The 22,642-nt window shown below is 45.4% G+C and overlaps 1 protein-coding gene across 2 annotated transcripts in view; it reads left to right on the forward strand.

The window, feature by feature from the left end:
* Nucleotides 1–22,642, forward strand: part of SORL1 (sortilin related receptor 1) — a 175,111-nt gene that overhangs the window by 20,701 nt on the left and 131,768 nt on the right. For both annotated transcript variants that reach the window (XM_035264890.3, XM_078339716.1), the window contains exons 3-5: nucleotides 4,733–4,858; nucleotides 13,764–13,925; nucleotides 15,840–15,907. In XM_035264890.3, the coding sequence (XP_035120781.3) occupies nucleotides 4,733–4,858; nucleotides 13,764–13,925; nucleotides 15,840–15,907 (356 nt within the window). The remainder of the gene's footprint in view (nucleotides 1–4,732; nucleotides 4,859–13,763; nucleotides 13,926–15,839; nucleotides 15,908–22,642) is intronic.

Raw genomic sequence — 22,642 nt, forward strand, 5'->3', positions numbered from 1 at the left:
AACATGGTGAAACCCCATTTCTACTAAAAATACAAATATTAGCCAGGCGTGGTGGTACAAGCCTGTAATCCCCGCTACTCAGGAGGCTGAGGTAGGAAAATCACTTGAACTTGGAAGGTGGAGGTTGCAGTGAGCTGAGATCATGCTGCTGTACTCCTCCAGCCAGGGTGACAGAGTGAGGCACTGTCTCAAAAAAAAAAGAAAAGAAAAGAAAAGAAAAGAATCAACCAGGGAAGATACTGTGCATGATAGGACTTGCTGCCCTTGTCCCTAGAACAGTGTGACATTCTGATTGTGCCCCTCAGGACTGACTGGGGAGCAGTGTCAGTTCTTGCTAACAGTGGGAGGCTGGTGTCTAGCTGAGCACAGGTTCTGAGATCAGAACACCTGGGCTGGAATCCCAGATGTGCCATTGATTAGCAATCTGACCTTGGGCCAGGTGATGTACCTTCTCTTGTCCTCCTATCACTGAGATGGTGCTTGTTAAACCTTCTACCCTGGTGGTGGTAGTCTGCGGATCAGCCCTTGGAGATTTCCTGGGACCTGGTTAGAAATGAAGAATCTTAGGTCCCCCCGAGACTTCTTGAATCAGAACCTGCATTTGACCAGTGTCTGTGGGCATATTACAGTTCGAGAACACTGCTGTAAAGTACTTGGAACAGTGCCAGATGTGGAGATGTTTTCTGTACATTTTAGCCATTTTCTGCTTCTCCCTTTTCCCTCCTCTTCATTATTAAATAGTTTTGAAGTATAGGGGAAATAATTTAAAATCACTCCTTTTGAGGGACCATCTTTGTAAGTAACAAAGGATCTAACCAGCAACTGTGGGCAGTTTAGTAACTCCTCCCCCGTGCTATTTTGCTCCTTTTTTTTTCTTTTTTTGAAACAGAGTCTTACTCTGTCACCAGGCTGGAGTGCAATGGTATGATCTTGGCCCACTGCAACCTCCGCCTCCCGGGTTCAAGTGATTCTCCTCCCTCTGCCTCCTGAGTAGCTGGGACTACAGGTGCATGCCACCATGCCCAGCTAATCTTTGTATTTTTAGTAGAGACGGGCTTTCACCATATTGGCCAGGATGGTCTTGATCTCTCGACCTTGTGATTTGCCCGCCTCAGCCTCCCAAGGGGCTAGGATTACAAGTGTGAGCCACTGTGTCTGGCAGCGATTTTGCTCTTTAGGGAGTAGCGTCATATTGAGGTCAGAGAGGACTATTTAGTGCAGAAATTCTGTCTGGATGAAAAACCAGTTAGAAGCACAAGATGAGTGAGTCCAGGGTGTTCTCTCAAATTCACCTGGAGATTGTAGTGGACTGTGAGTCAGCAGCATGGTACTGCCATAAGAAAAGACAGCTAGAAAGGAAAGCTCAAGTCAGGGTACAGTGTGAGGCCATGGAACCATCAGTTCACTTGAGTTAACTGCTCACTGGCAAAGGCCTTTTCTGGGCTGTTCAATGTGGAGGAAGGTGGACAACGGTGCACCACCCTTGAGCATGGTCTTTGTTCTATGGAGCTTATAGTCTTTGTTAATTAGAAGTAAGAATTAAGGACTGGATGCAGTGGCTCAAGCTTGTAATCCAGCACTTTGGGAAGCTGAGGTGGGCAGATTGCTTGAGCTCAGGCGTTGGAGATCAGCCTAGGAAACATGGTGAGATCCTGTCTCTACAAAAAATCCAAAGAATTAGCTGGGCATGGTGGTGCCTGCCTGTAATCCCAGCTACTCTGGAGGCTGAGGTGGGAGGATTGCTTGACCCCATGAGGTCAAGGCTGCAGTGGGCTGTGATCATGCTACTGTGCTCCAGCCTGAGTGATAGAGCAAGACCCTGTCTCCTTGGTAGGTGGGGGGGAAGGGTGGGGGGGAAGAGAAAGAAATAAGAATTATGAAGATAGGATAGAAATGTCATGTTGGAATTTTTCAACCTGGCCAAGGGAAGGGAAGTTGATGAGCAGTTTATGATGGCCTTCGGGCAGAGGATGGACTCTACATACTTGCTTTTCACTTCTATTAAGTAGCAGACCCAAAGAGATGGATTTTATTTGTAGGTGAGAAGTAAGGAAGGGCTCTTTGATAGTGAAGATGGTTTTACCTCCTTGTGCACGATGGCAGTGGCATGGCTGAGAATCTCAGGAAGGCTCCCTACTTGGCTGACGTGGGTCTTTTCTCTCTGCTGGCCAGCACTCCTTCCAGTGCTTGGCCTGTAGATCTGCTCTATGACCCTTCCTACTTAGCACAGAAACGTTAAGATGGAGAAGAGAACATTTTCCTAGAAGGTAACTTGTAGGAGTAGAAAGACAACTGGACGTGGAATTGGAAGAAACTGTCATAGGTTTGTCTCTTACTAGTGTTATGACCCAGGGCTAGCTATTCATTTCCGGGAATCTTAGTTTTTATTTATCTATTAAATGGAAGTCTCTTAGTCACTCACTGATTCATTCAATTCATTCTCTTTTATTCATTTATTTATCACATTTGTTTACTTGCTCTTTGGTTTATAATGATATTGACTCATTCTAGAAATCTTTGTTGAGTAACTGCTATGCTCCAGGTACACTGAAAGAGACAAAGGTGAGACTAACTTCGGTTTTCAGATGAAGAGAGAGAACGTTTGTAAAGGAGTATTGCATACTGAAAAATTCTACCTTAATGTAAACTATCACCTTTGTGCCCCTGAAGAAATACATCATGATGGGTTATCAAACTATGGGATGTCAGAGCTGGAAAGTACCTTAGTTCCCTTCTCGAGAAGCCATTATTTTGCTGCATGTGATGTTTGAACCTAACCAGGACACTAATGTCCATTCTTGGCCAGCAGAATGGAAGTGAGAAGGTGCTACTTTGTCGTTTTACCCACTCAGATTATCTGTGAACTCTCAGCCTGCACAATTTCTGAAGCTGCTTTTGTGTCAGCCCCTTACTGTGTATCTGGTAGCTGGGAACACACACTGTGTGTTCTAATAGTTTCTTCCACTGTGACCCAGATAAAAGCAGAGGCTCTGTCTTGGCCTCTTCTAACCTTAACATCTAGTAATCATTAAAGACCTGCATGTGCTCTCTGTTCCCTTTCTACATACCTTGTGTTTACATAGGGTGTTGTTTATAAACATTTACATGTTTACATGCCCATTGTGTCTAAAAATTAGGTCTTTTATTAGTCTTTGTCTGTGTGGTATCTAGACAATACCTGGCTCACATGGAACCCTAAAAACAAGTTTGCTGTTAACTCAGAAGAGCAAGGATGGGAATACACCCTGCCCTACTTGGAATTCACCTGCCCTTCCTCCCCTCCCTTCCCCGGCCCTCCCTGGCTCTCCCCTCCCCTCCCCTGCTTTGTTACCCAGGCTGGAGTACAGTGGTGTGATATGGCACACTGCAGCCTGAAACTCCTGGGCTTAAGCGATCTTTCCATCTCAGCCTCCCAACTAACTGGGGCTACAGGAACAAACTGCCATGCAAGGCTAATTTTTGTGTTTTTTTGTGGAGATAGGGTCTCACTCTGTTGCCCAGGCTGGCCTCAAACTACTGGCCTCAAGCCATCCTCCCACCTCAGTCTCCCAAAGTGCTGGGGTTACAGGTGTGAGCCACTGCACCTGGCCTCATTTTTCTTTAATGCTTGTCCCAGTCCCCTTTCCATGATCATTTGAAAAATAACTAAGTTGTTATTAATATATTCATCTATCGGGCTTGTTTTTAACCCACTGATTATATTAATTATATTTCATATCTCACGGGTAGGTATGAAACATCTGAGACCTTCATTCTCTTACTTGTTACTTGCAGTGATAATGGCCTTGAGAACTCTGGCTCTGGAGGCAGGCAGCTTAGGTCAGAATTCCACTTTGCTACTTACTTTCTGTATTACCTTGGCAGGGTACTAACCTCATGAGCCCTGGAGGTCTTATCTGTAAAACAATTTTAATAATTGCACTTGCCATGCAGGGCTGTTGAGTTACCTGAGCTCATTCATTTGAAGAGGTCAGTACTTTATCTTCACTTAGCGAGCACTCAGTTAATGACAAACATTCTTATGTTTTGTCACTGTGATGACCTCATAGCCAGAAACTGGGATGCAGTAGAGAAACAAATAGGATTGGCACACTTGTGGATTCTGCTGCTGTTACCATGTCCTGTCCTAGAGAGTTATAAAACACAGCGCTGGAGAAGAGATTCTACTCCCAGTATTTTCCCATCACTCAACACCCTTTCATTTCTGCCTCTTGGCCTACGTGATGGAGACCCATGAGGGTTTTCTTTTCTTCTGTATGGAATGCTGTAAGAACAGAACTTCCCAGTAGAAGGATGAAGCATTAGATACATTCTGGGGACAGTTCAACAGATGACAAAGCAAATCCTCAACTCCATTGCCCTCAGCTAGCTACATTCTCTCTGCCTCTGGATGTAATTTGTTAAACACTTAACTCGGCCATGGTGAGGTGGTTATTATTGTTTCTATCATTTGTCTCCTGCTCCAGGGACTTGCCTTGGCTTCAGAAAAGAGGGCTGTGTATTCCAGGCAGCGGGGAATACAGGGCCCCCATGCTTTCTGCCGCCACCTACTTGGGGACAGACATATAGGTGCCCTGCCTCACCTTTGTGGGTTGTCTGGTAACATCTGTAATTTCCTATCTGGGACCTAATGGGAGCTGTATTCGGGATCCAGGATAGGATGTTTGAAAGAGATCTTTCTGCCATTTTCTATGAACTCTTTCTTTTTCTTCTCCTTTTCTCTGTATTCCAGGTGTACGTGTCTTATGACTATGGAAAATCATTCAAGAAAATTTCAGACAAATTAAACTTTGGTGTGGGAAACAGGAGTGAAGCTGTGATTGCCCAGTTCTACCACAGCCCTGCGGACAACAAGCGGGTAAGGAATGGCCATCCCACCTGCCCTGACTTCACAGGATGGGGTTTTGGGAAGATTGCCTTACTGAAGGGGGAGCTAGGAGACAGCATTCTCTGTGATCTTTGCCGCATGGCTGGTGACTAGTGACTGTTTTTGTGCTAACCTGGGTGTTTGTGACAGACTACTGTGCTCAAGGTGGGTCTGTGCACAATTAGGCAGGTCAGGCAGGATTTCTAGACAAACAATGGCAGGTTAAACCACAGAAAATCAGCCAACTATTATAATACCTTGCCCAACTTGCAGATGGCGAAAATGTTTCCAGCTACACTGGGACTGACCTTGAAGTCTGATTCACGTTTTCCAAGGCACTATCAATGTGCCTGCCTCTGTGCTTCTGTGTGTGCATGTGCGTTCTTGTGTGCATGTGGATACCTGTGTGTGAGTGTGCTTGTGCATGTGTGGGTACCTGTGTGCATGTGGATGCCTGTGTGGGTGCTTTTGTGTGTGTGGGTACCTGTATGCATATGGGGGTACCTGTGTGCATGTGTGGGCACCTGTGTGCATGTGCGTGCTTGTGTGCATGTGGGAGTACCTGTGTGCAGGTACCTGTGTGCATATGTGTGCTTGTGTCCGTGTGGGGGTGTACCTGTGTACATGTGCATGCTTGCGCACATGTGGGTACCTGTGTGTGTGTGTGTGTGTGTGTGCGCGCGCTTGTGTGCATGTGGGGGTACCTGTGTGTTCGTGTGGGTACCTGTGTGTGCGTGTGCTTGTGTGTGTGTGTGCTTGTCTGCATGTGAGTACCTGTGAATGTGGCTGCTTGTGTGCGTGTGGGTAACTGTGTTCATGTGTGTGCTTGTGTGTGTGTGGGTACTTGTGTGTGTGTGTGTTGGTGCACCCCTCTTCCCCTTGCCTCTGAACCTATACTGATGTGGAAAAGCAAACCAAGGCAGCAGATATTGCTATGCCTCCTGTTTTGTTTTCCCAGCTGGCTGGCCTGGGGGCTTTGTTTCTTCAGTTAGGCAATTTGATTTGGAGGAAGCATTGACCCTGGGCGCCAGGGAGGTGGAGGCGGGAGGGCTGGAACCCAGCAGACAGCACAGCTTTCCTGCCGGTTAGGTAGCTCTTAGCTCGGAGAGTTGTATTTCATTGCTTTCTTCCCCACTCTTGTGTTACCTTGTTTATTATTTCTAGGCCAGATCTTCTGGGGAAAGACCCTTAGTAGAAAAACTAAGAGAAACTTTCTAGCAGCAAAAGCTTTTGCTCATCCAGAAAGGAACAAGCAAGCAAGATCTACAGGGTCCTCCTTCCAGTCCCTAGTGCTGGCTTCTCAGGTTGCTTGAGGTCTCTTAGCAGGGGCTGCATTCAAAATATTTAGCACCTGGTGTGGCTTGGGCAGTGACCAATCAGAACAAATCCTGTCTGGAGGAGGCTGGATCCTGGATGTCCCCTGCCGGGCCATGCATTAACTTTTGAGTTGCTGGATTTTCAGGAGGTCCTGGGGAAGGGACCAGGCCATGGAAAGTGTATGTGGTGGGGGCTTAGGAGGGCCTACTTAAGGGTTTCAGGGCAGTGGCGGTTGACCAGGTGGTACAGAGCAGTTTTTTTTTAAATTGCATTTTAGGTTTTGGGGTACATGTGAAGAACATGCAAGATAGTTGCATAGGTACACACGTGGCAGTGTCATTTGCTGCCTTCCTCCCCTTTACCTGCAGTTGTTTTTTTAACAACTGGAATGGTCATTACTGGTACATACTTGTTAAAATATCAGCTCTGCCTGATGATCTCAGAGTGGAATGGCAGTTAGGAGCAAACTTCCCTTTCTAATCTGACTCCAGGGTGACAGAGTAATTTTTCCTTCTGAGATGAAAAGCAAGGGAGGAAATTGTTGGAAGGAATTGGCCCCATAGACAGGCCAGCCAGCCTTTGTGTCCCACTGCACCGTTGCCCAGAGTCCTGGTCCCTGGGACTCCCAGGGGTGGGTGGGCCCGGCTACTTGTCTTGCCCTTTGCTCCTCCGTGAAGTGGGGAGCCATGCCCAGGTCCTTCTCATAGCTGCCTCTTCTGTGGATGGATCCGTATGCCCACCCCCCGCCCGCCTCTCAAGAATCAAATAACACCTGCTATTGTATTGTATTGTTGGAAATACAGAGTGGATGTTGTGCTCTCACACAAAAATAACCATGAGAGGGAAAGCCTTTGTTAATTAGCCAGAGTTAATCATTGCACAGTGTATGTATGCTTTCAAACACTATGTTCCACACCATAAATATGTGTAATATTATACCAATTTAAATAATTAAATCTGAAAAAAACCTAATCAAATATTACCAAAAGTAATGATCAAAACCGTAATTTCTTTTGCATCAACCTAATAACACCTGGATTTCCCACTTTATCAGGTTGTACTTATCTGATGGTGATGATGATTACAATATTTACACATTGTCTCAGAGCTCAGTCTTGCAGAGGTTGTGGCCTCGAAAATGCCCTGTCATCCCTTGGGAATCTTTCTTTTCAGCTTCATCTCCTCCTCACCCCCTGCCATGGTGCACACATACCTATAGGCAGGCTCCATCTCCTCCTCCCCAGCTCCTCCCATAGTGTACACATGTCTGTAGGCAGGCTTCGTCTCTTCCTCCCCAGCTCCTCCCATAGTGCACACCTGTCTATAGGCAGGCTCCATCTCCTCCTCCCCAGCTCCTCCCATAGTGTACACATGGCTATAGGCAGGCTCCATCTCCTCCTCCCCAGCTCCTCCCATAGTGTACACATGTCTATAGGCAGGCTCCATCTCCTCCTCCCAGCTCCTTCCATAGTGTACACATGCCTATAGGCAGTCTCTGTCTCCTCCTCCCCAGCTCCTTCCATAGTGTACACATATCTATAGGCAGGCTCCATCTCCTCCTCCCCAGCTCCTCCCAATGTGCACACATGCCTATAGGCAGGCTCCATCTCCTCCTCCCCAGCTCCTCCCAATGTGCACACCTGTCTATAGGCAGGCTCCATCTCCTCCTCCCTAGCTCCTCCCATAGTGTACACATGACACACATGTCTACTATAGGCAGGCTCTGTCTCCTCCTCCCCAGCTCCTCCCATAGTGTACACATGTCTATAGGCAGGCTCCATCTCCTCCTCTGCAGCTCCACCCATAGTGTACACATGCCTATAGACAGGCTCCATCTCCTCCTCCCCAGCTCCTTTTGTAGAGCACAGATGTCTATAAGTAGGCTCCATCTCTTCCCCAGCTTCTTCCATAGTGCACAGATGTCTCTAGGTAGGTTCCGGCTTCCTTCCTGCTTGTCACAGGTTGTGGTGAGCAACTGCTAAGACCGCAAGTCTGAAGAGTCAGAAGACAGGTGATGTTTTGGACTAGAGGAAGAGGGTTAGTGTAGGCAGAGGACCGGGGTTTTGGAAGCACTGGGTCTGGAAAAGGAGCAGAGCAGGGGCCGTGGTGTTTGGGGCCAGAGCAAGGGGAAACTGGAGGGTGATTGCAATAAAGTAGTTTAGGAGCTGCACAGTGGAATGGGGTGACATGTTTGCAGTCCAAGTGCTGTCTGCCTTCGAGTGGTGTGTCTTAGATTCTCATGAGTGAATTGGATATTCTTTGGAGTTGGTGGGGATGGAGAAGTCAGAAGAAAAGAGGCTGCCTTCTTGGAGAATTTGTTGACAGTTGGACCTCAGGCCAGGGACAGGCTGAGTGGGTTAGGCAGGCAGCATTCTCTGTAGACAGTTTCTAATTCCCCAGAGAAAGCTGCTCCTCACCACCTCTCCACACTCTCAGGAAGGAAATGGTGAGTCTTACAGTGCTGATTCTTTTGCCTTTGTCCCCTGGAAGGCAAATTGCCCCACCAGACCTACCACTTCCTGAGAAAAATCACACAAGGCTGGGTGCCTTGCTGTCAACAGCAGGGCGCTCAGCCTAGGCAAATCACCCAGGTGAAAATGTGAGCTGCCAGGGACCATCTGAAATGGTTGAAATGAATGTTAGCAGCTGCTCAGAAAGGTTGAGATGTCAGGAAAGGGCAATGTGGATGTCCAAGAGCATGATTGCCTGTGGAAGGGGAGAGAAAGTGCTAGTGCGGCATCCAGTTCCAGACCAAAGGCTTTGCCTTGTGATGGAGATGGAGTGCTTGTGGGCCCATATGAGTTTTGGGTCTATTTTTGCATTAGTAAGCAGTCCCACTTCCTTCTTGGTTCCCTGTATGCTGCCCTGAACCATTGTGCAGTGCTGGCCACCTGGTACTTCCACCAACATTGTGGGGCTCCTGAGATTGGTCAGACAGTATTGAAATATGTCTAGTGTTATATTTACTTACTTATTGATTTTTTAAAAATAATAGAGACAGGGTCTTGCTCTGCCATATAATCATAGCTCACTGTAACCTCAAATTCCTGCGCTCAGGTGATCCTCCTGTCTCAGCCTCCCCCAGTAGCCATGACTACAGGCGTGTGCCACTGCATATCTGGTGCTTTTTACAAAAGGCCACTAAATGTACAGTTAGGTTTTACAGCCTCTACCGCAGCAAAAGCAAGAGCCAGTGCTGCCTTTTTCCAGACAGGTTGGTCCTAGGTAAAATTTCATTCCTGTCTTCTAGAGGGATGTTCCTTCATTGCCTTCTCTGCCCTTTCTCCTCCCATTGTACTCTTGGTTTCTCCACTTGAAACTGGAGAAAGTCACTTATGCTGATAGACTGTGGATAAATTCTAGGCTTAGTTTGTTTTCTTTCCAGAGGTATTTGTATTTGCAGAGAAAACATGGCTATAAACCAAAAGAGGAAGCTCCTCTGGAATATTAAGTGACTGCAAACAGGGTTGGAGAGATTGGGGTACACAAAGGCACTCCTGAAATTGCATAGTTTGGGAAGCACCTTGTAAGTCAGCTCTTGGTCAGTCTGTAGGGTTGCCCTCCAGTGAACTTGATAGCCAGGGAGCACAGGGACTTAAAAGTCAGAATAAAATACTCTGTGTCTTCCTGACATGTGCATATGTGATCCTTTATATCACAGCATGAAGTACCGCGTGCTCAAGTGATGAATGGAACCTACAAATAATTAGAGCTAGGGGAATTAAATGAGGTTGTATCATAGAAGTAAAGTCTTCATGAGGGACTTGGGATTAGATACTAGCTTCCAGGATGGGCATGTGACCGCAGTAGATAGAGCAGAGCTGGCGGGAGAGTTTAAGTGGGAGAAGGGCATCTGCAAAGTGCCAACATGTGGTTTCGGTGCAGGACAGCGAGGAGATTCATTTCTCGGTGGTGGAGAGTTTTTATTGAGCTGCTGTGCAATGTCAAACACGCCTGGTCTGAAGATGGAGATTGCCTTTTGCTTTGAGGGCTGAAGGGAGCCAGTAAAGGGTGTTTGAGTAGGGGAGTAAATGAATAGTGTCCTTTAGGCAAATGTGTCTTCCGGCAATATTCATGACTTCCCCTTTTAGCAGGGAAAGATTAGAGAAAAGTCTAGAAAGGGAACTATTGTGGCAGTGTAGTGATGAAGTTGCTCAGTCGCTCAGCCAAACCTCATATCACCCTCTAAGCATTTCATTTAGGTCCTGGAAGACACCAGGATGAAGAAAACCCATTGCCTGCCTCTAGTTTGTTTGGTCTCTGGTAAAGACATGTGCCATGCCAGTAGCACTGAGAGGAGAAAGGAAGGCACAAATTTTCAGAAAGATTATAAAGGAAAACAAAACAGGTTTGGTAGCTGATAGAGACTGAGGGCCAAAGGGAGGGATTGGAGTAAAAACCCTTCTGTGTTTGTGAGTAGTGGGGCTGGGAGAAGGCATAGCTGGGAGGGGACTTGGGACACGGAGAGGGAGAATTGGGTTTTGATGGGAAAGTTTTGAAGAACTCAGTTCTGTGCATAGTAAAATATCTTGGCCCATCAAAAGAGGAGAAGGTAAGAAGGTAAAGAAGGTAAACAAAAATGGAATCTCTGTAAGAAGTCAGAGTTTGACTGTAAATTTGAAAGGTATGCCATGCTTATTCTTTTGTTTTTGACACAGGTTCTCACTCTGTCACCCAGGCTGGCTGGAGTGCAGTGGTGTGATCTTGGCTCATTGCAACCTCTGCCTCCTAGGTTCAAATGATTCTTGTGCCTCAGCCTCCTGAGTAGCTGGAATTACAGGCGTACCCAGCTAATTTTTGATATTTTTAGTAGAGATGGGGTTTTGCCATGTTGACCAGGCTGGTCTCGAACCCCTGACCTGAAGTGATCCACCCACCTTGGACTCCCAAAGTGGTAGGATTACAGGTGTGAGCCACCCCATCTGGCCCCATGCTTGTTCTTAAGGGCAGTAGTTGAAGTTTTGTGAAAGGATTAAGCCAAAGTTAGCAGCAAAGGATGGAAGAAGAATGAGGTTATGTGAGTATAGGGAGTGGAGAGGACCAAGGAGCCAGCAGAGGAGAATCAAGGCCTTGAGACGGTCAGGGACTGGGGATGGAGAGTTGAAATAAGAAGGTGTTGTGGATTAGGAGAGAAGGCACACAAATGAGTTAAATAGTGCAAGGTAAGACCTATGAATGAAGTTCTTTTGTTAGAAGAAGAGCTGTTAGGGGGGATGTGAACCAGCCAGATATTGATGTCAATGCTGCCTAGTCCTGCGTCATGTTGGGCAGTAACCGACTCTCAGTCTCTGTCCTCATAATTAAGAGAGTGTATGTATAATAGTAATAACCAAAGCTCTGAGTCACTGTGAACCCTGAATGAGATAGGGCATGCCAAACTTTTAGCTCAGTGCCTGGCATGTGGTAAGTGCTCTTGAAAACCTTTAGCTATAACCATGGACAATAATGCATTCTATGACTGGGTGCATGATTTTTAGATTCTCAAAAGTGTGACTGCCAGAAGCCATGGAACAGACTAATGGGGAAATCTTTCCAAACTGCGAATGCTTCCTTCCCCGACAACCTACGTGGTTTGGGAGCAGGAAGATGGACGACATTATTTCTAGGCAATACTTTTATGCCCAAAATTATGATGATCCTCTCAGGATCATAATTGTTTTTTATAACATTACATTTTCTTGTAGTTTTTGCTTTCAAAACATTTACTGCCTTTTCCAGTTTGATTTAATGATGCTTCTACAGAGTTTAGAGATTTACCTGAGATGCTGGAGTGGAAACGTGAGAGAGCGAATCCACAAATATGTTCCTGGGAAGTTTATGGTCTGGATTTGGGGAGAGAGTGCAAATGAAAAGGAGTGAGAACGGCTGAAAGCAGCATGAGACAAGAGCCAAGTCCACACTGAGGCTGCGGCACTGAAAGGTTTCAGAACTGGAGGTTGATCTGGGTCAGGTGAAGTTCATTAGAGAAAGTATCCTTGGCTGATCCTGCTGGATTGCTGGACTTCTAGGATGTCAATGACTGACTGTGGGTGGAACTAGGTCCCTGTTGCTCTAGTTTCTGATTCATCCTCTCCTGAGCCTTCCTCATTCTTGCAGGAGCCAGGACTGGCCTCTGGGTCTCACCAGGTATGTCCTCAAGGCCTTACATCGTCTGTGCTTCCCGGCCTTGTTTTCTAGTCATTTCTCTCAGGCCCTCAAGACTGTTGGCTGGGTGCGGTGGCTCATGCCTGTAATCCCAGCACTTTGGGAGGCCAGGGCGGGCTGATTGCTTGAGCTCAGGAGTTTGAGACCAGCCTGGGCAACATGGCAAGACTCTGTTTCTACAGAAAATACAAAAACTTAGCTGGGTGTGATGGCACACACCTGTAGTATCAGCTACCTGGGGGGCTGGAGTGGGAGGATCTCCTGAGCCTGGGGAGGTCAAGGCTGCATTGAGCTGTGATCATGCCACTGTACTCGAGCCTGGGCAACAGACTGAGACCCTGTCCCTGTCTCAAAAAAAAAAAAAAAAAAGACTGTCCTCAAACCCATGCTGTATCTCTTTGCCCACTTTGTGCTCAAACCCACACTGCCCTAGATGTGGAATGTTCTTTCCCTGTGAGAGTCTCATCTGCCCCTCGAGGCCCACCTCTTCCATGGAAGCATTTCTCATCTCTCAATCTGGAGAAGCACTCATAGGACTCTGGTCATGGCTTCTCATTCAGCCTCACTTTCTCTTAACGCATGGTTAGCCCTGGACATGTCTGTGTCCTGTGTTAGATTTCGAGCTACTTGAGGGAAGGCATCTTGGGTTTTCGTGGCAGCTGCTAAGTGTCTGGTCCATGGTGGGAATGTAGGACACATGTGTTAGGTTGAATTGCCTGTATCCCCCCCAGGGAACTCTTTCAGCCACAGCCACAGCCACTGACCAGTCTAACTTGTTCAGATTCACTCATCCATGAAGAGGCTAAAATGAGGCCCCTGCTCACCAGAGCTACTTCCTGCTCTGCCACAGAGTGAGCCTGCCAACCACAGTTGCAGCCTGGTCCCCCGACTTGCCAGTCACCTAGCATAGCTGCAAGAAGGAGAAACTTACCTTCTTAGATGGAAGTGATTTTAGTGCTTTTCCCGGAAAGCCATGTCCCATAGCTGCTTGGAGGATGCAGGGAGACTCAGCCGTCCCATCTGTGTTTAGCCGATCTGAAAAGTAGGACTTCTCTGTCGCAGATACCAGTAACTACCCTCTGACCGTGACCGAGTGACCCACTAGGGAATGGGAATTGCTAATTCCATTGAAAGGAAAAAGTAGAAAGGTTTGACCAGCTTCATTACCTAGTTAAATAAGCCTACCTTGTGGCTTCATCCTGGTCCATCTCCAGGCCCCCTCTTTTGCTGAGCGTTGTTTGGAGTGCACCAGTGTCTTTTCATTGCCATCAGATGGGGAGAAAGCCATTGCGGAAGCCCTGTAAGGCCATGGTGCCTGTTGGTGCCAGTTGGCCCCTGCACGTGTGTGTACTCACGTGGACTCGCTTATGGTTTAGGGGAGTGATGGGCAGCTCTGGCCAGGGCCTGCTTTGAACTTACCTCCTTTCCCTTGCAGTACATCTTTGCAGACGCTTATGCCCAGTACCTCTGGATCACGTTTGACTTCTGCAACACCCTCCAAGGTTTTTCCATCCCATTTCGGGCAGCTGATCTTCTCCTACACAGTAAGGCATCCAACCTCCTCTTGGGCTTCGACAGGTCCCACCCCAACAAACAGGTAAGAGAGCTTTTGGAGCACAGTTGCATGGAGCTTCTGGAATTTTCTCCTCTGCCTGTGTGGATTATGTGTCCTCTGAGTGACCTCACCTCCTGCCTCTCCCTCCTTCTCTCAAGCTTAGCCTTTGTAGCTACTATTACCAGGGCTCAGGAAAAATACCTCCTCCTGGCACTCTCAGTCGGCAGCCCAGCCAGCCATCAGCACCCAGCACTTGGTAGTTGGCAGGCCCCTGTGAGTTAAATGTCATGCCCTTCTTCATGCAAATGCACCTTTGTTAGCCCTTGGGGTAAATTGAGGCTCTGGAATTTAATCAGAGAGAGAGCCAGTTAGAGAAGGCTGGAGTCTGATCTCTTCCGGAACCTTTTACTGAATTTCTGTTCTGCTTTCCCCATCCTCCACCTTAAACACTGCTTTTACCTCCCATTTATTTGAAGTTACCATTAACTGTAACTATCTTCCTATGAGTATGTGCATGTGTATCATATAAATGTGTGTATTTTCCTCCTTCAACCCAGGCTTGAAGGAAATCTGAGAGATGAGGAAAGAGCCTGAGTAAGATTTATATCTCAAGGTTGAAACTTGCCAAGTCAAGGATATTGGTTTGGCAAAAATCTGTGAAACTCGTAGATCCTGTATGATTGGATTTACAGTAAGCCTTGAATGTTTTTGCTCCGAGAAACCTTGGAACATTTCTTTGCAGGTTGTTTAACCAGAACAAAGATCTGTTTACCTTTGCTTGCCTTAGGGAGTAACCTAAGTATGGGTTGGGTCAGTTTACCAGTGGAGGGGGAATTATTATTATTTTGGGTCTCATGCTTCTTAATACATGGTTGCTAGGGCCAGAGGAACCTTCAGGTTCCATGTGTGGAAATTGAGGGGCTTTGTAAGTTGAGGGGCTTTGGCAAAGGTCAGCAAGTTAATTCCTCATTGCCACAGCCTGTGTATTCAGTTGATTCCCTGTGGGGCTCTGAACTTAGCTGGTGTCCTCTGCATTCATCTTTACTTACCAGGGTCCATTGCAATTTTTTTTCTTCCTTTTTTTGTGTTAAAACACTCATAAAACGCAATTTACCGTCTTAACCCTTTTAAGCACGCAGTTTTATTGAGTACATTCATTTTGTTTTGCAGCCATCACCACCATCCATCTCTAGAACTCTTTTCATCTTGCAAGACTGAAACTCTACACTCATTAAACAATCTCTCTCTGCCCCTCAGCCCCTGGCAACCACCATCCTGTTTTCTGTCTGTATGGTTTTGCCTACTCTAGGTACCTCCTGAGTGGAATTATATACTATTTGTCCCTTTGTGACTGACTTATTTCACTTAGCACAATGTCCTTGAGATTAATACATATTGTTGCATGTGTCAGAGTTTTCTTTTTTTTTTAAGGCTGAATAATATTCTGTTGTGTGTATAGACCACATTTTGCTTATTTGCTCACCCCTCATGGACACTTGGATTGCTTCCACATTTTGGCTGTTGCGAATAATACTGACACCCATGAAAGGTCTTTAAGGACACTGTTTCTTTGTGGAAAAAATGCTGGGTATAATCATCCTTTGGTTTTTACCATTACCTAGAGCTAGTCTTGAGTAAATATAATTTCTGGTAATCCATAAATGGAAGGCAAGGCCTACTCATTTTTCCTTCCAGTTGCTGTTGAGAGAAGAACACATAGGCACACAGTGGTCTTTCCTTCCAGTTGCTGCTGAGAGAAGAACACATAGGCACACAGTGGTCTTTCCTTCCTTGCCCTCATTTGCTTTTGGAGCAACTTTGCTGGCTTTGGCAATCTCAGTGCCGCCTTCACAGACAGTGTGTCATGGAAGGTGGGATTTCAGTGGGTGTTTGATGGTGACACCATTCAGGTTGTATTCTACATGCCTCTTGCATCATGCCCACTTGTCTTTGCAGCTGTGGAAGTCAGATGACTTTGGCCAGACCTGGATCATGATTCAGGAACATGTCAAGTCCTTTTCTTGGTAAGTTGTATCCTCTAATAAATCTTGATGTACATGACCTCCTTTCTCCAGTTCTAGCTCCTTCGTGGTGGACAAACCTGCCTTCACCTGAAATGTCAAGCATTTGGTTCAGGAAATATGTTTTTCCAGATCTGAGAATTAGAGCTACAAATACAATGATCTCACTGGGGGAGGGAGTGGGCGGGATGAGAAAGTAAGGTTATTTATGAGAGGAGTGGTAGAGCTTTTGCACTTTTCAATCCATCAGGGAACCCAGGGGAATCTTGAGGCTCTTGCATGTTTGTAGAGTTTCATTTTTAGAGCATCACATTAGAAGTGGGAGTTGTTCTCTATATAAAATTCATACATTTCGCTGGGCACAGTGGCTCGTGCCTGTAATCCCAGCACTTTGGGAGGCCAAGATGGGCAGATCACCTGAGGGCAGGAGTTCAATACCAGCTTGGCCAACATGGTAAAACCCTGTCTTTACTGAAAAATACAAAAATTAGCTGGACATGGCAGTGTGCGCCTATAATCCCAGCTACTCTACTTGGGAGGCTGAGGCAGGAGAATTGCTTCTACCTGGGAGGCAGAGGTTGCAGTGAGCTGAGATCTCATCACTGTACTCCAGTCTGGGCGATAGAGTGAGACTCTTTCTCAACAACAGCAACAAAATTACAACAACAACAATAAAATTCCTGCATTTTTTCATCACATTTTCTTGAATGGCTGTTAAGTGTAAAGCTTACTAGATGCTTAAAGGTATAAGAAGTTGAAAAATTTGTGGCTATAGTTATTAAGGAGATTACAGTTTAGGAGGTAAGGAAAGACATCTTGGGTACATAACACACATTGTGACAGAGACAAAGAGGTAACAGACATGGCATAAGAAGCCAGAGAGAGTACTTATTCTTCCAGATGGGAGGATCATAGACAGCTTTGTGGAGGAGGTTGCCCTTGATCTGCGATGAGCACAACATGTAGGATGTCCCTGTGTGGAGGTGTGGAGGACGGGAATTCCAGGCAGAGGAACAAAGTGGCCAAAGGCACAGGACAAGCCACTGTGGTGCTTGGGTAGAGAACATGAACTCTTAGTTTTCGACAGTGTATTGGGTAAAGGTTTGAAAGGGAAGTAGGTATTAGAATCTGTATTGCTTGATAAAAGAATCTGGGCTACCTTCTGAAAGCAATGGGATACTACTGCTTTAAGAAGAGGAATGAAATAAACAGGCTCTACTTCAAGAAGTATTTCTTCTAGAAGTAAATGGTAATATACTTATTGTACTTTATATTACAGTGATGAAGTGTATAGGATCTTGAATTATATGAACTTGTACATGTGCAGGCAAATGTGTAGGACAGATTTCTAGAAGTGAGTGTGCTGGGTCAGTGGGTTTATCTGACAGCTCATCCATTCACTCACGTGGATGACTGATAGATATTGCACACTTGACACCTCTCAAATTGACTCTTGATCTTTACCGCCCCAGATCGGCTCCACTCATAATCTTTCTCATTTGCTCAGGCCAAAATCTTTGGAGTCATTATTGATTTCACATTTGTTTTATGCTTTACATTCATTCTATCAGGAAATCCTATTGGCTCCACCTTCAGTATATATCTAGAATCTTCTACTCAGGTACCACTTTTACTGTAAGCCTCCAGTGTCATTGTTCATTAGTCTCCCAAGTAGTCTTTCTGCTTTTACTCTTGTTTTTCTATCATTAATCCTCAGTATGTAACCAGTTTGATCCTATTCAAACAAGTTAGATCGTTTCGTTCCTCTGCTTTGAACCCTTTAATGCTTCATCATTTCTCTCAGATTAAATGTCAGATACCTTCTTACCACAGGGAACAGGATCTTTGCAATTGCTGTTTGCTCTGCCTAAAATGCTCTTACCCAAAATATGCTTACTGCTTACTCCTTTACCTCATTCCAGTCTTTGCTCATTCCAGTTTTTTGCTTCTAACTTTGCTCAAATAACTTTGCTTCTAAATGAAGCCTACCTCATTTATGCCCACCTTAGGATCCTATTTAATATTGTACCTGGCCGGGCACGATGGTTCATGCCTATAAACCCAGCACCTTAGGAGGCCAAGGTGGGTAGATCATTTGAGGTCAGGAGTTCAAGACCAGCCTGGACAATGTGGTAAAACTCCACCTCCACTAAAAACACAAAAATTAACTGGGCGTGGTGGCAGGTGCCTACAGTCCCAGCTACTCCGGAGGCTGAGGCAGGAGAATCGTTTGATCCTGGGAGGTGGAGGTTGCAGTGAGCCGAGTTTGCGTCACTGCACTCCAGCCTGGCGAAAGACCAAGACACTGTCTCAAAAGAAAAATTAATTAAATAAAAAAAATAAAATTGCACCTACTCCCCCATTACTCCCAATCTCCTGTACTATGTTCTATTCTATTTTGTATAGCACTTTGCCACATTCTAATATACTATTATTATGCTTATTATTTGTCTTTCTCTCTTGAACAGTATGAAAGCTCCCAAGGGCAGGGACTTCTGTCAGTTTTGTGCACTGCTATATCCACAGTAAATGAAGCCTTAAAATTGTAACTTTGGTAGAGATTGCCAGATTTGCTATAGAAAATGTCAAGATTTTGGGAAACCATAGTAGGTGGATGACGAGGTCAAGAGATGGAGATCATCCTGGCCAATATGATGAAACTTCTTCTCTACTAAAAATATAAAAATTAGCTGGGCATTGTGGTGTGTGCCTGTAGTCCCAGCTACTCGGGAGGCTGAGGCAAGAGAATCACTTGAACCCAGAAGGCGGGAGGTTGTAGTGAGCCAAGATCATGTCACTGCACTCCAGCCGGGGTGACAGAGTGAGACTCCATCTCAAAAAAGAAAAAAAAAAAAAAGAAAGTGTCAAGTTTGCACCCATCTTAACAATGTAGAATAGTGTCTTTCTCCACAGCCAGTGTTTTAGGGAAGAAATATCTCTATGGTTTTAGTTTGTGTTTTCCTTATTACGAGTTAGAACATCTTTTAATCTGCTTAAAGGTCATTTATTTGTATTTTTATTTTTTTTAGTGAGAGTCTCACTCTGTTACCCAGGCTGGAGTGCAGTGATACTATCATATCTTACAGAAGCTTCAAATTCCTGGGCTCAAGCAATCCTCCCACCTCAGCCTCTCAAGTAGCTAGGACTACAGGCCCGTGCACCCATGACTAGCCAATTTTTAATTTTTTTTTTTTTGTAGAAAGGAGATCTCCCTATGTTTTCCAGACTGATCTCAAACTCCTGGCTTCAAGCAATTCTCCTACCTTAGCCTTCCGAAGTGCTGGGATTGTGGTCTTATTTATTTATTTATTTTTGCTTAAGCATGATCAGGTTGGAATGCAGTGGCATGATCTTGGCTCACTGGTATATTCACTGTGGATATATCAGTGCAAAACCTCTGCCTCCCTGTTTCAAGCAATTCTCCTGCTTCAGTCTCCCAAGAAGCTGGGATTACAGGTGCCCGCTGCCACGCCTGGTTACTTTTTGTATTTTTAGTAGAGACGAGGTTTCACCGTGTTGGCCAGGCTGGTCTTGAACTTCTGACCTCAGGTGATCTGCCTGCTTCAGCCTCCTAAAGTGCTGGAATTACAGATGTGAGCCACTGTGCCTGGCCTCACGCCCCTTTTCTATTTGACTATTAGTCTTTTCATGATTGATTTCAAGGAGCTCTTTATATAGTTAAGATTAGCCCTTTGGGTGTGATATGAAATAGATTGTATGTGTGTATGTATTTATATCTCCTAGTTTTTCATTTGTTTTTAGACTTCTACTTGTAGTTTTAGTCCTCATTAACTGTAATGGCCCCAGAAGCTGTAGATACTGCTTGTGTTGCTTTTAGTTCTCCATGTAAAGTGGTATGTCTTTGAGTTGGTATTGCTTCCTTAGTAATAGAGGATGGTAAAGATGGAGCCTTAGAGCTGATTATCGTCAGACAGCCATAGACTCTGTTTATGTTTCCACAGAGGGTAGCTGTTTCTGACCCTTTTGTTAATCTCCTTGAGCAGAAGTTAGGGGATCTTAGTGAAATTATAACCATGGTCTCATCCAAGGATAACCTGTGCTCAAGGAAAACCATTAGAACTTTCTTTTGCTTTATTTGAATTTTGAAGGGTAAAAATTTTTTTTAAATCTGTTTAGGAAACTATAAATTATGAGGGCACCAGCAGAATTACTAGATAAGGGAACTTACAATTTAGAATTTTTATTTATATATGTATTTTTTTGGAGACAGAGTCTTGCTGTGTCACCCAGGCTGGGGTAAAGTGGCGTGATCTCAGCTCACTGCCACCTCCACCTCCAGGGTTCAAGCAATTCTCCTGCTTCAGCCTCCTGAGTAGCTGGGACTATAGGTGCATGCCACCATGCCTGGCTAATTTTTTTGAAATTTAGTAGAGACAGGGTTTCACTATGTTGCCCAGGCTGGTCTCGAACTCCTGAGCTCAGGCAATCTGCTTGCCTCAGCCTCCCAAAGTGCTAGGATTACAGGTGTGAGCCACCGCACCCTGCCACAATTGAGAAATTTTAAGTTCTAAAATTGTACCTTCTGCCTCAGTGTAGCTGTACAGATATCTTGGGAGAAAGGACTGGCTTATCTCATTTAAGCTAGTGATGTGTCTTTTAGGGGTAGGCTATTTGGGGGACTTTCCCCTTAGGTTTCCCCATAATCTAGTCTCTCAGAATAGTCTCTCAGAATTGTTCAACAATGCTTGGCAAGTTGGGAGTAGCAGGAGTGAGAAAAGCTAATAATTTACATCGTCCAGAGCTGGAGACTGGCAAGACAGAATAGTGGAAGACCTGAGGGGACTGACAGGACTCAAAGATACCCTGTGGATTTCAGGTGAGGCCAGGTGATGCTGATGACTGCTCAGAGATAGAGCCATGATTGGAATTTCTCAATGAGGGCAAAGACAATAGAAAGTAGGTGTCAGTGAGCGTAAGATATTGGAAGCCTAAGTGATTGCAAACTATAAGAACTTGTAGGTGGAGCAGCTTGCAGAAATGGGAGGTCCAAATATGGATTATGGAAGAAAATTGGGATGAAAGTCACAGTTCTTTCTTCTATCTCTAGGTGTTGGCTGCTGCTTTTGGCTAGGAAGGAATAATAGAGGTGAGCTGGGTCTCAAAATAGCTCAATAAAGGTTCCTTCCTTTCTGCCGTTTTAAAAATACCAAGCAGCCTCATTTTAATTTGCATATCCTCTGGCTAGAGGAAGTACTTTAATCAGTACTTCTAATTGTGGAAAAGAAGAGAACATGCCACCACCCACCCACACATGCACACAGAGTATCTGATAATGAAGAATAGTTTTCTCCCACACTAGGACCAAGGCTTCTGGTTTCTCCATTGTCCTGAATATCCAGATTGTAGAGCAAAACCCAAGTCTTCTTCCATTGTAAAAAGAAGCTGTTTTTCCTTTGTTTTTTGAGGCAGGGTGTTGCTCTGTTGCCCAGACTGGAGTGCAGTGGCACAGTCATGGCTCACTGCAGCCTCAGACTTCCAGGCTTCCAACCACCCACCTCAGCCTCTTGAGTAGTTGGGGCTACAGGTACATGCCTGCTAATTTTTTTTAAATTTATTTTTTGTAGAGGCAGAGTCTCACTATGTTTCCCAGACTGGTCTTTAACTCCTGGGTTCAAGTGCCTCCGCTCCCTACCCTAGCCTCAGCCTCCCAAAGTGTTGGGATTACAGGTGTGAGCCACTGTGCCTGGCAAAAGAGACTCTTGTTTTTCTGTTTCTTATCTTCCTTTTTGGGAGGGGTAGGAGAGAATATGCTCTTACAGTATATCTCTGAAGGAATTTGACACAATTACTTTCATTATTCTGAGAGCCATCATGCATATGGAATCGTATAAGGGCAAATATATAACTGAGGCCTTCTGTCTTTCCTTGAATTATCACTTTGTATTCTCACTACAAGGCTATCTTCCCAGCTTTTCCATTTATTTTTTTCCATTTGCTGAATGGTTCCCATGGCCTTGCTGTTCTCAAGAATGTTAGGAGACCTGGAGCAGGTAAATTGTCCTCTGAGCTGCTATGTGGGGCTTCTTTGGGGAACACTGGCTCTGAAGTTCTTCTCCAAGGTAGTTTGGCCTAGTCATTCCATGTTTTCATTTTGGATTAGCTTCTCTAATTGGCCTACAGATTCATTGCAGAAAGTATCTCTTCAGCTAGGGATACTATAGGGTAAAAAGAAATCTAAGACATGGCCTTCCAAGGCATCTATACTGTCTCTAGGAAGCTCAGACAAATACATAATGGAGAACAATAAAATACAGTGTCTAAGAGGCATTACTGCATAAAGGAATAAGACTGATTCTAAAAATCACCCAATTATAGGGGTTTTATACCTTTGCTTGGAGCTCAAACTCATATAAAAGGCTTGGAATTGAGTGCTGCAGAGGCATGTTATTGCTAGTGTAGAGAGAAGAGAGGACAGCCCTGAGGAAGGCTTCCTGGAAGATGAAGACTTGAACTTGATGACAGTGGAGAGTAGGAATTGGATGGAGGGATCCAAGTGTGTGCAGAGGGCATCTCCTCACGGGAGTGTAGCATCTGCAAAAGCACAGTGGGGGAAAGGTGCCCTCCCTTTCTGAAGGACTTTAAGATCACTGTATGTGAGAAAGAGTTTGTAGAAGAGCCGCATGGGAGACAAAATGCACAGGCAGCATGGCTCCAGATTGCCGAGATCCATGACATTGGCAGGGGACAGACAGAGACAGGGCAGCATCCCTCGGAAGG

This window comes from Callithrix jacchus, chromosome 10, assembly GCF_049354715.1.
Source record: "Callithrix jacchus isolate 240 chromosome 10, calJac240_pri, whole genome shotgun sequence".
NCBI classification, from domain to species: Eukaryota; Metazoa; Chordata; class Mammalia; order Primates; family Cebidae; genus Callithrix; species Callithrix jacchus.